This window comes from Diceros bicornis, chromosome 1, assembly GCF_020826845.1.
Source record: "Diceros bicornis minor isolate mBicDic1 chromosome 1, mDicBic1.mat.cur, whole genome shotgun sequence".
NCBI lineage: Eukaryota > Metazoa > Chordata > Mammalia > Perissodactyla > Rhinocerotidae > Diceros > Diceros bicornis.
The window spans coordinates 54,396,351-54,408,985 of NC_080740.1; the positions used below are offsets into that span (position 1 = coordinate 54,396,351).

General features: G+C 51.5%; 1 protein-coding gene across 5 annotated transcripts in view; it reads right to left on the bottom strand.

The window, feature by feature from the left end:
• Positions 1 to 11,330, bottom strand: part of LOC131405640 (core histone macro-H2A.1) — a 75,949-nt gene extending 64,619 nt beyond the window's left edge. For 4 of the 5 annotated variants that reach the window (XM_058540686.1, XM_058540674.1, XM_058540677.1 and 1 more), the window contains exons 1-2: positions 11,229 to 11,330; positions 339 to 543 (exon numbers count right to left, since the gene is read on the bottom strand). In XM_058540686.1, the coding sequence (XP_058396669.1) occupies positions 339 to 510 (172 nt within the window). In that variant the 5' untranslated portion in view covers positions 511 to 543; positions 11,229 to 11,330. Of the gene's footprint in view, positions 1 to 338; positions 544 to 1,710; positions 3,010 to 11,228 lie in introns of those variants that run through there. The other variant, XM_058540669.1, reaches the window with a different exon arrangement.
• Positions 11,331 to 12,635: the final 1,305 nt, after the last annotated feature.

Sequence of the window (12,635 nt, forward strand, 5' to 3'; positions counted from 1 at the left end):
CTGGATCAGAGAAGAAAACCAAACAAACGTTATTGGGACAATTGAGGAAATTTCAAAATGGACTGTATAATATATAATAGATGAAAATAAATGTACACACGCGTGTGCACACAGACACACACACACGAGGTGGGGGGAGATTCAGCAGATGGGGCAAAATGTTAACAACTGGTGAATCTAGGTGAAAATGTTCATTGTACTATGCTTGTAACTTTTCTGTAGGTTTGAAAAGTTTCCAAAATAAAAGAAACCAAAATGGTCATATCAGTCCTTGGAAAGCTGTCAGAACAGCCACAGTCTGAGCCGGTGGTGTCCACGGTTGACGGGGGCAGACTCACCTGTCAGGTACTCCAGGACGGCGGCCATGTACACGGGTGCCCCCACTCCAATCCTGTACTTGGGGTGGCCTTTCTTGATGTACCGCAGCATCCGCCCCACAGGGAAAATGACTCCTGCCTTGGCGGACCGGGAGGTTTTGGTGGACTTCTTCTTCCCACCCCGGCTCGACATGGCGGTGGCCCTGGAGGTGGTTCAGTAAGCACACTGTGGAGGCAAGAGGCACACCTGTCAGGATCACTGGGGACAGCGCATCCTCACTTTCTCCATACACTCTGGCCCCTGGCAGAAACAGGTCCTACCAGCAGATGCCACTGCCTGTAGCCGCTGAGCCCTTCAAGCCCATTTATGCACTCCACTGGAGCGCTCTGGCCCTAGAAAAAAGAATGGCCTAGCTTTTCAAATTTTATACCATGACATCAATTTTATCAGCCACTTCCATTTAAGTGTTACTCTGACAATGACTGCTGTTAAGTGCCTTGCCTTTATGCCACATGATGTAAAAGATAATGGGATTTCTTGGCTATATTCTATATACTTGTTTAATAATTGCATTTTCATACACTTGAGACCACGCTGAAGCCTTCATAAAAGAAAAGAAAACGATGTCACCTGCCCCTAGAATGAAGATGTAAAGCCAGATAACTAAGTTCTTTGATGAAAGGAGCATCTCTACTGTATGATCCTTTATCTGTGAGAGGCGACAACAGCTCACAGGAGGTCAGTGGATAGCGAGGTTGGAATAGGAGGCCCTCTGAACACTTCCAGTCTGCTAGATGGGCCTGTCTTTAGACAAGAGGGAGAAGTGTTTCTCCTTCCCTACTCCTCCTCCCAATCCCCATCCAAAATGCCACTCAGTCCAGAGGATGCCTCCCTCTTAAACACCTCTTGTGGGGTCCTCTCCTCTCAACCCCGACTGTGACTGGATCCAGGTCATCACTATCTTAACCAAAGGATCAGAAACGTCTCCTCACCGCGGGCCCCACTCTCCTCTAATCCACCTGCCCTCCACAGGCAGGGCTATCTTAGTACACGTGAATCTGAATACGCCATAGTCCTGGTCTTAAAGGTTTCGCTGGCTGCCACAACTCCCAGATAAAATCAGGACCTTGGCCTGTCATGTAATGTCCTAGAAATCTAGGCCTGGCACACCCATCCTTGTGCCTCTTGTGGGCTAAACTCAGACACAGGGAGTCACAGGCAGTTCCCCCCAAATGCCCTCTTCTGCGGTGGCTATACCCCTTTGGCAGGGCCCCCTTTATCCCTCACACTTGCTTTCTGCCCTCTGCCAACTCTTCCCTGAGTGCTCAGATCTGGCTGCTCCACCCTCTGGGCTCCCATGTGCTTCACACCACAGCAGTGATGTGCACATACCCCTGTCTCTCACATCATGCTGCAAGCTCTCGGAGGGCTCCCCCTGACTGCATCCTTAGTGTAGCACCACATAGTGAGGTCTCAAATGCTTGCTAGCAGCATTCAAGGCATTCATGCATTCACTTCAAAACTAAGGTGGGGAATGGAGACAGCAGTGCACAGAGAGATATGGTCCCTGTTCTCCTGGAACTGGTGGGAAAGAGAGACAATGAATAACCTTACAGACACTTAAATGACAAACACGAAAGGCCAGTGCAGGGTGCCGGGAAAGGGGCTGTGAAGAGGCCTCAGCCTGCTCCGGGCACCAGGCAAGTCTTCCCTAGAGGACATTTATGCTCAGACCATTGAACCAAATGGGCAGATCTCCCATTAACTGGTAAACTGAGGTCAGGCTCCGTGGTGTGTGGGCCCCTCCCACTCCAACAGTCCATGCCTCTATGACTGCAGAGGCTACAGACTTAGGAGTCCTTGTTACTCTGACGCCCAATCCTATATTGAGGACATGCCATGGTCCACGCCTAACATCAATGTGACCCCCAAGATCATCTCAAATCGTCTGCCTGACAAAACAGCAGAGAGCAGAATATCTGGACACCTTGGGGCAGCCGTGCTGACAGGCAGTGGCTCAAGCCCTGGTTCTCGATAGATGTTAGAGGGAGCCAAAGGCCTCTGAGACAAGAACCCTATATTCCACCCTATCAAAGGGGCACCGAGTCTTAACTGATCACTGAGTGCTAAAGAGAGTCCCAGAAGGGTCTGAGTTTTTCTGAAACAATTAGTTGGCTCCATTTCTTGCTGTGATGAGCTCCATTTTAAAACATTCCCTGCAAACAGGTGCCTATACTCACTCTGAGCAGGAAGTGGTATGTCTACATGTGTGTGCAAGTATGTTTGCAGGGAAAGCTGTCAGTGGGTTTCCAAACCATCTTTTGCTTCACAACAAATATGTTTCACAGACCAACCCAATGCCTTTGGACTAAGAGCTTTTAGATCTGAATGCTTCCCTTCTTCCAGCAGGAGAGGCCTGTGGTCAGTGATGATTAATGCAGCTCAGCCCCATTCTTATTGGAGCACAGACTTCAGCTCTGTCTCCAGGTGGACCTGTCTGGGTATGTATGTTTGGGGCTGCCTCTGTGGGAATCGGTCAACATTCTGCCCCAGAGATGAGCCATTAGGATGCAGGGACCTGATGGGTCCTAGACACACTTATTTCTTTTTTTTTTTTGGTGAGGAAGATTAGCCCTGAGCTAACATCTGCCAATCCTCCTCTTTTTGCTGAGGAAGACTGGCCCTGAGCTAACATCTGTGCCCATCTTCCTCCACTTTATGTGGGACCCCGCCATGGCATGGCCTGACAAGCGGTGCATCGGTGCGCGCCCGGGATCCGAACCTGCAAACCCCGGGACACTGAAGCTGAGCGCGTGCACTTAACTGCTGCACCACCAGGCTGGCCCCTAGACACACTTATTTCTTAAATTGCTCTCTTCAAATGCTTAAGATGCTCCTGGTGCTTCCCTCTGACTCTAGCCAAAAGTCTTGACATCAACATGCTGGTGACTCCCACGTCTCTAACCCAGTGCACACTCAGCTGCTGAGCCCCAGAGCTCTGTTAAACTGCCAGCGGCAAGGGCCCACTTGTAAGTCCCATGGGCACCATGAACTCCTCTGGGTTTCTCAGCCCCATCAGTGACAACACCATGCATCAAGCTACCAAGCAGGAGTCAACTCGGCCTCTACTTCTCTGCCCACCTCCACAGCCCTCAATCATTAGCCAAGCTCTGTTGAACTCACCTCCATAACTTCTCAAGCCTCTTCCTTTCTCTTCACCGCACCCTCACCTTGGTTCAGCTCTCTCTACTTCCCACCTGTTCTCTCCAGCATCAGTCTCTCTCCATGGACACCACAGGATCTTTGCCTCCTTTGCTGGTTCCCCAGGACCCTGAGCCAGCCACAAACAGGATCCTTCAACTACTTCCGCAGCACTGCTTCCTGCCACCCCTGTCCAAGCTCAGATGTCCCAGGCCGCCCCTGACTTTCTGACCTGTAATGCTGTGTCCAGAAGATTGTTATACATGCTGTTTATCCTGCCTGTCCTCTTGCCAACCTGCTTTACTGATGCTCACACAACCCCTCTTCTCAGATTTGATCACAGACTGGAATTGCTCATGTTCCGTGTTCCCATAGCATACATCCAAGCACATATCTGTGTGCCTGCCTCCCCAACTTGAATAGACTGCAAGCTACTTGATGCCAGGCACTGCAGTCAACTCCTCCCTAGGTCCCCAGGTCCCACAGAAGATCTTAAACATCATGGATCCTCAAGTGCCACTCTACTGATAGAACATCCTCACATCTCATTTTGAGTCAGGCTCCTCTCTGATAAAGCAGCACCAAGTCTTTATCCCCTCCCCAAGGGGGTTGTCCTGCAGAGATTCTGTTCCTTGTCCTTCCCCATGTTCTTTCTGCACTTCTAACTATAGATCTCTATGCTGCAGCCACAGCTACAAAAGAATTCTGACTAAGCCATGCAGCCCCATGACGTCCAGTAACAGGTGGTGATTTTGAAAATATCATTTGGAAAATAACCTTGTAGCTGTGCAGTCTCCAGATAAACCCATGAATGCGCCAGGCCCATCCAGCTCTTCAGAGGTCTGCAGGGATGTGGGCCGCTATAGGCAGCCACCAATGGGGAGAAAGAGTGGCTGTGATGGAAGTGGCTGTGGAGCATTGTGGTTAATAACTCAAATTCCAAAGTCAGACTGACCTGATTCAAGTCACGACTCTGCCACTTATTGTCTATGTGTCCTTGGGCACATGATCTAATCCCCCTGAGCCTATTTTCTCCTCTGTCAAGTGGCGAAGATGACAGAATGGACCTCAAAGAGTAGGTGGAAGTGAATAAAAGCATGAATATAAGGGCCCTGACACTCACTCACTGAGTGAGCACTCAGTAACGTCAATAAAAATGACAACAATGGGTATAAGATGAAAAAAGGCCAGCTTCTTGAAGAACTGATATGGGATATTTGTATTGGTGAGAGTAGCACTTGCTGCTGTAACAAATAAGTCCCTACAGCTTATTTCTCACTCGCAAAAAGTCCAAAGAGGGTTTCCATAATTGGCTGGTGCTTCTCTGCAGGATGATTCATGGATCCAGACTCCTCCCATCCTTCAATGCATAGTTCCCAGGGTTACCACGGAGGGGAAAAGGCCATGGAGGATATGACGTGGAGGTTTTCAGGAGCCTGGAAGCAGGGCACACTATTTCTCACCATGATCCATCGACTAGAACTCGGTCACACGGCCACACCTAACTGCAAGACAGGTTGAGAAATGTCCTCTATTTGCTCAGAAGAAAAGAGAAACAGTCAGTCTCTGCCACATGACAAACCAACTTGAAAGCTGACCGTGAAGCCAGGGTCTGAGTGACCAGCCAAAGCTTGCTGGGCCCTGTTTGACCCATGTCCTGCATCAGGCCTCTTAGGAGAGATGGACAGTCCTATAGCTTGGAAAAACTGGCTTCTTACACAATCAGGCCCTCTTCAGGGCACTGACGGTGCTCACAGGAGAAACAGCTATACAGTAGTTCCCCCTTATCCGTGGTTTTGCTTTCTGTGGTTTCAGTTACCCGTGGTCAACCGCAGTCCAAAAATATTAAGTGGAAAATTCCAGAAATAAACAATTCATAAGTTTTAAATTGTGCGCCTTTCTGAGCAGAGTGACGAAATCTTGCGCCATCTCACCCAGAATGTGAATCGTCCCTTTGTCCAGTGTATTCACGCTGTACATGCTACCCGCCTGTTAAGTTACTTAGTAGCCATCTGGGTTATCAGATTGACTGTTGCAGTATCTCAGTGCTTGTGTTCAAATAACCCTTATTTTACTTAATAATGGCCCCAAAGCATAAGAGTAGTGCTACTGGCAACTTGGATATGCCAAAGAGAAGTTACTGTTGTTAATCTCTTAACTGTGCCTAATTTATAATTAAACTTTATCATAGGTATGTATGTATAGGAAAAAACATAGCATATATAGGGCTTGGTACTATCCACAGTTTCAGGCATCCACTGGGGGTCCACTATGGGGGGACTACCGTACTATCTTGTTAAACTGACAAAGTCGTGTCCTTCCTTCCTGGACTCATTGCCCAGAAGGGCACCCCATTCAGTAAACCCAGAAGCTCTCACCCCTATAGAGGGCCCCACATGCTTTGAAGACAGTGATAGATCTTCAGGCAACCCTGGCATCCGTTCATCACTGTACACTAGCTTGGCTGCCTTTTTGACTGTTATCAGGCCAGGAAATGAAGATTCTGTGGTTGATCCAGATGGGATCTCGGTGGTCTTTATCTCTGCAACTCCTCCAACTATAAATCAGTCACAGCAGACATGAACCTTCTTTGCAGAAACCCAAAGCTTACCCAGAGACACGCTGTTGGAGAGAGGCTGTACAGAGAGATGAGCCAGGTTTGAGTAAGAAGCATGTCTCTGACCACAGGCCCCTCAACAACCGAGACGTGACTGGAACAATGGGATCTGCCCTCATACCACGGGACTAAGTAGAAGCCTGGCTGTGAGGATCCTGTGAATAAAAATGGACATGAAAACGACAAGCCCTCTACTACTAGGAGGGGCAAGAGGTGAAGAGGGCAAAGGGCCATCCTACTTACCTATCACACTATTCTACTTCTCCCCAACAGGGCACCCTAACAGGCTCCTCACTGCAAACTGCCTTCATTCCCACCTCCACCCTTTGGCACATGCCACTCTCTCAGTCTGGAACACTCTCTCCAGCCCTCTCTCTAGGACAATCCTACCTAGTAGTCCCAATGCCTTCTCTGGTGATGCAGATCTATCAAGGAGCTCCCTCCTCTGCATTCCTGCTGTAGCTGTGCCTTGTGGTGCCCAGTCACAGTCCAGTTTGGGGCAGCCCCATGCCTAGACTCCAACCTTGCACACAAGGCCCCGCTGACCTCCAGCCCATCTCTCCCTGTTTCCTGCAACCAAGGCTCCACCAGGCTGAACTGCTCCCAGTTTCCTCAGTGGACATTCCTGCTGTGGCCCGAGCCCAGCTAAAAATCTGTTATAATGTAGCCTAGCCTGCCACCATTCTTTAATATGTTCAATTGCTTTTCTCAATCTTATGTAAAGTGCTCTAGCTCTTAAGTCCAACCTCATTGCCTCTCTAGATCCAATTTATGTAAACGTTCTAAAGCCAACTTCCCCATCCTTGGCACCCATCATCACTGCCTATTTCCTTGTCTGTCCTGATGGGATGGACCAGCCGGCTCTGCTCACCACTGTATCTCCAAGAACCCATCACCTGCCTGGTGACTGGCGGGCTCTCAGATGCTGGCTGGCTGGTGACTGATTAGTTGGCATTTACAGTGGATGGGGTTCTCTTGACAAAGATGAGGGCAGCATTTCCAAAGGCCACAGGACTCAGAGATGTGGCAAGTGGGACATCAGTCAGGAACCTTCTCTGGCACCATACATGGACATACACCTGGCCAATCCCTGTGGGAGCCCAGACCCTAAAAATTCAGGAAGCTTGTGGAGCTGCCTTGGGGATTCCCACGAAGGGAACAGTGCAATTGCCCTGATAGCTGAGGTGGCAGCAGCCATGCAGAGGCCTCTGACTCGCTGATAATTCTATGGCTCCAGCAACTTCTCTGCTTGCCACAAGACTGGCTCAGTAACTCATACCAGAGGAAAAGACTTACCTTCCTCACATCTGTAAGAGACTGCAGGGCACTCACAAAACCACTGGAATGATCAATTGTGAAGTTTTTTATTATCTAAGCAATGAATGTGTGCATATCTATCCTGAATGAAATATTGATCACAGCTGCCAGGGAAGTGCCAGCCCTGTCTCCAGCACTCCAGGGTGGAGGAATCTGAGCTATCAGTGCTCAAGTCACCATTGCTGAGGGAGGGCTGCCCCATCCCCTCCCCGCAGCTGGATAAATGCCCATGTGTCCACATGCATTTGTCACCTTCCCATCAACTCCAATCATGAAGGCCAACCTGAGACACTTAATTCTGAAGCGTAGGACACTAATCCTGTTTACGGCATTCTCTTCCGTTTACTCCGACCATACCAAATGATTAATGGTGTCACTGCTGTCATGTCCCAGAAGCATGTGGATATACTACAAACTATCACTCACAGAGCTGGGGTTCACAAGCTGTACTCTGATTGGCTCAGAACAGAGGCCGGCTCTGGTACTCTAGCCAATCAGGAAAAACATCTCTCTCCATTCATAAAACACTGTACCACAAAGAGAGCCAGATGATTAAGGAACTTACAGTCCACCCTCAGTGAACCAAGGAATTGCAAACAGGGAGAGAAGGATAAATTGAGGTAGAAAATAAATCCTAAACTGCACATTTTGTTCCAGCAGACATATCATGTGTTAGGTTTTCAGTGGCGGGAAAAAACAACACCCAAACACCAGTGTTATTCACCACAAGAGGAAACAGTTTGCAGGAAGCTGGTCTAGGATTAAAATTTCACCTCTGCAAACCCACTCCGTGGTGTGCTTCCTGAACTGCACTAAAGGAACCAGCACTATATCTCAATAGTAAGGCATTGTCTGTCTGCTTCACAAGAAAACTTTCCTTCACACCTCCTCTATTAAAGGCTGTGCCAAACTCTGAGATAACCACTCCAACAGAAGACCATCAAAGGAAAAGATAAAATGCGAGCTTCAGAAGGGCAGGACCCTGGTAGGGCTTGGTATCTAGAAGCCATTCAATATTCGTTGAATAGATGAAGACTTCCCAATAAGAATAAAGAACATCTGACCATGTGTCTCCCCGGCTCAGAGCCTTCAACGGCTTCTGACTGCTCTCAGGATGAAGTCTAAATTCCTCAGTGTTGCTGACCAGCATCCTCTGAGATTCGGCCTGTTTGACCCTCTAGCTTCACTTGACCCCCCTCTAGGATCCAGCCATCCTGAGCCTTTGGCAGTTCTCACCTCTATCCTCATTTTCTAAGACTCTGCACATGTGGTTCCCCAGGCCTCAAATACTTGTCCCCACCTGCCCTCCTTTGCCCAGCTGACTCCTACGTGGCCTTTCAGTGCCTGGTAAAGGCTTGCTCCTGGCCAGGTTACTGTCCCAGGGGCTACTATGGGAGCTACTCTGACCTCCTGCACTGACCTTGCAACGGATGCTTGCCTATTTCTCCTTCTCACATCAGCTTCCCAAGGACAAGGACTGGGCATTTCTTGATCATGGTCCTGTCCCCAGTGCCTGACCCAGAGTTGATTCTCAGGAAATATTTATCAAAAGACTGCAAGACACCCATCTGGCAGGCTTGATCCAAGCAAACAAGCTATACGACTCTTTGGAATGAAGAGTTGACCCACGTGAGCTCACTCTTGAGAGCTGAGGTGGGGCCCAATGTACTCCTAAACCTACAGAACCCAGGGAGGACCAAGGACAAGTACGGGCCCCACTCACCCCTGCTCCTTCCCAGCCTATGTACCAACAACGGGGCTGTCAAAAACCCAAGACACACTCAAATGAGACCAAGAGGCTGCTGCAATTCTGACGAACACCACATACAGATTCTTGTTGGGTTTTGTCAGCTTGGGGTTTTCAGTTTGTGTTTTTGTTTATTTGAGTCTCCTTTAAATGACTTGGGGCAGCATTAGCTCTGAAGGTATTAGAGGCAGTCCCAGAATACACGTACTCCAAGCCTCTGCGTGCGGAAGGGATGAGGGCTCTCCCGGAGTTCTGCCGTCTCCAGGGCCGGAAGAAATGGCAGACTGAGGTGCACCACTCCCTGACCCTGGCACATTTGGTGTAGACCAAGCCAGTGACTTACGGTCGTGTATTAGAGTCTCATGTGTGATGTCCCCGACAACTCTTCAAATTTATCCAAATGCGAGCCATCCCTTGCTCATTCTAAACAATTTTCACTTACTTTAACCCCTTCCCTCCTCCTTAATGCCTTTATCTAAGGATTAGCATTAACAGTGGTAACATTAAAACAAAATAACAGACTGGAGAAATTTCCTACTTTCCTCTTAAAACTAGAGGGGGGAAACTTTTAAAGTCTTGAGGGTTTAAACAAAAAAGATTTTAAAACACATCTATCCTTATTGGAGAGCCTCTCGTGCAAGACTGAGATGTCGCGGCCCAACCCTGGTTAGTTGTGTACAAGGGGTATTAATTTCAGTGCAGGCATGAGGTGTCCATTTCAGAGCTAACAACTCCTAATAGCAGACAAGTACCCTAAAGGCGGCCTGCAGTAGGTGGACTCCACCTAATTTGCAACTACAGTCTCCCACTCAAACCTACAGCTGTTCAAAAATCTCCCAGTTCCTGGAGCAGGGAGCCTTGGAACAAAGCACTTTCCCTCCTCTTCGACGGTAAAACCTCAAACCACAAAGGTGGAAGAAAAAGAGAAGCCAGCAGGAGTGCCCCTCTAATTGTCTATTCTTATACGCTGTTTATTGGATCATTAAAACCTTACCAGGACTTCCTGGTAACTGTAACTGTTGAATTCAAGGTTTGTCTCAGCTATTTGCACAGAAATCTCGCACTTTCAAACTCAAGAATATTTTCCCTAACATCTCGTCTAAAAGGACTTTCCAAGCAATCTATTGACAAGACCCTTGAGTGATTCGTGGTCTCTGCAGGAGTGGAGGTGGGGCGCGCCACCCTGCACACCTGTTGTCAGGTGACACGGCCAGCAGCATCCTGCACACTCACCTCCCCACTCCTCCCCACCCCCAGCGAGTCTCTTCCCTCCTGGCCTCCTCCACCCAGGAGCCTACAGCCTTCCGGAGTTACCTTAAAAAAAAAACTCCCAACCACAAAGCAAACAAAAGGCCGATCAGGAGAGGAGCGAGAGCAGCGGGGGTTCCCGTGGTCCCTCTCCAGCCAGTCCCTGGATAGCCCCCTGCCCGCCCCTGCCTGGCTTCAGTCCGGCGAGTATCCCCCAGTCCCCCACCCTACGCTCCCGGCAGATGCCGAGCCAGACTTCTACACCACGGCCACCTGGGGCTCGGGCCCGACTTATTGTGCCGGGGCCGGCAACTCGCGGGCCGGCGGCCGCCTCACCAAGTACAACTCTGGGCACAGCAGCTCCTGGACGCCCAGGCCCAGGCTGGCCAGCCAGCGCCGCGGGGCCTCCTCCGGCCTCCGGCCCGGCCCGCACGGACCGGGAAGGGACGCCGGGGGAGGGGCCAGAACTGTCTCCTTCCCACAAAAGCGCCCAGGCGCGGGCAGGGGGACGCGGTTCCAGGAGAAGTTGGCTTCCGGGTTTGCTTTTTGAACAAAACCAAAGGGAATCCCGCGCGGCCCGGGCGGGGCCTTGGGAGGGCGCCGTGCGCGCGCGAGGCCCCGGCGTCGGCCGCACCGAGCGCTGCAGCCCGAGCCCGGCCGAGCGCCGCCCGGTGCGCGCCAGGCCCGGCCGCTCCCAGGCACCCGCGGCCGGAAGAGCGCGGCGGCCGGACCCGGGCGGCGGGGACGGGGCGCGCGGCGAGGGGCCCGCGCGGCACTTACGGGGCGGCTCGGCGACGGCGGCGGCAGCAGCAAGGTGTCCGGCCCGTGCCCTCTCGGCCGCTCGCGCCTTTTCTCTCCGCGCTCCTCGCTGGCCCGCCCGCGCTCCCGCCCGCCCGCCTCCTCGCTTCCCGCCCGCGCCGCGCGCTCGCCCCCTCCGCCCGGCTCCGCTGCTGAGTGAACTGGAACCAGTCGCCGCGGCCCCGGGATTCCCACAATGCACAGCGCGCCGCTCGTCACATCCCATCCCGTCCCCGCGCGTCCGGCCACCCCTCCCGCGCCACCCGGGCGCCCCGGCCTTGACCCCAGCCCGCGGTTGCGCGCGCGGCGGCCCTCGGCGCTCCGCCGCCTGGACGTCGGTCAGTCTGTCCCCTGGCTGCCCTGAGGCCCTGGCGTCTGGCCCTCCGCCCTCAGGCACGCCGCCTGGACGTGGACGCCGGACACAGGGTCCGGCCCTGAGCCTGGGGCGCGTCCTGAGCTAAGTCCTTGGAAAGGGTCGGGCCCCAGGCAGAGGCGCTCCTCCAGAACGCGTCCCAGCCTGTGTGTCTCGAGTGACACTGATTAAGCGCCTACGTGTGCCTGGCCCTCAGCACGGGCCTTTCGCTGCCTTATCCCTAGAAGTCTTCCCATTGATCCAGGGAGGGAGGCACAGTTGCTGTTACCAGCAAGCACTTTTCCCTCCCCAGCCAATGCAAACCTCCCGCGCTCCTCAGAGCCTCCCGCGGTCTCTAAATACTAACCCCATCACACTTGACCCCACGGCCAGCTGCTGCACATCCGGCTCCCCTCGGGCTCTTCATAGTGACCCTCAGAAGGCTGCACCTGCTTTGCGCATGGAAGCGTTAGCTACTTCGATTCAGCAAACGTTCTCTATTGGACCCAAGTGGGGATTTATTAATATAAACAGTGATTCTTTATCATCACACACTTTTTTTGAAACTGCGGACAAGCAGAAAGAGGAAGGGCCACCTCAAAGCCGGTCTTTGTATTGCTAAATTGTTTTCTCTCCCGAAGGCGTTAGCGGACCCTTCGGAGTACTTAAATAGGAGCCTTCCCTCTACTCTCCTCCTCTCCATCTGCCAAAAGCGTGGAAGGGGAAGCCACCTCAGCACCCAGCTGTGACCAAATTTAGATAACAATACACGCCCAGCAGAGTTGATGTGAGGTTTAGTGTACCGCTGCTGGAGGTGTTGGGGGGACGATTATGGAAGTCCTCAAAGACCCCTCCCAGCCCTCAGGCTGCCCCCTACAGCAGCGGTGGTAACCTCTTCTCCTCCAGATGATGATTTACACCCACCAAACTGTAACAGTTTGCAAAGCAGTGTCCAATGCATGCCATTCATGCATTCATTTCAATTAAGTACTGAGGTCTTACTTTGTGCCATGCATCAATTTGGGTGATAAAGATGA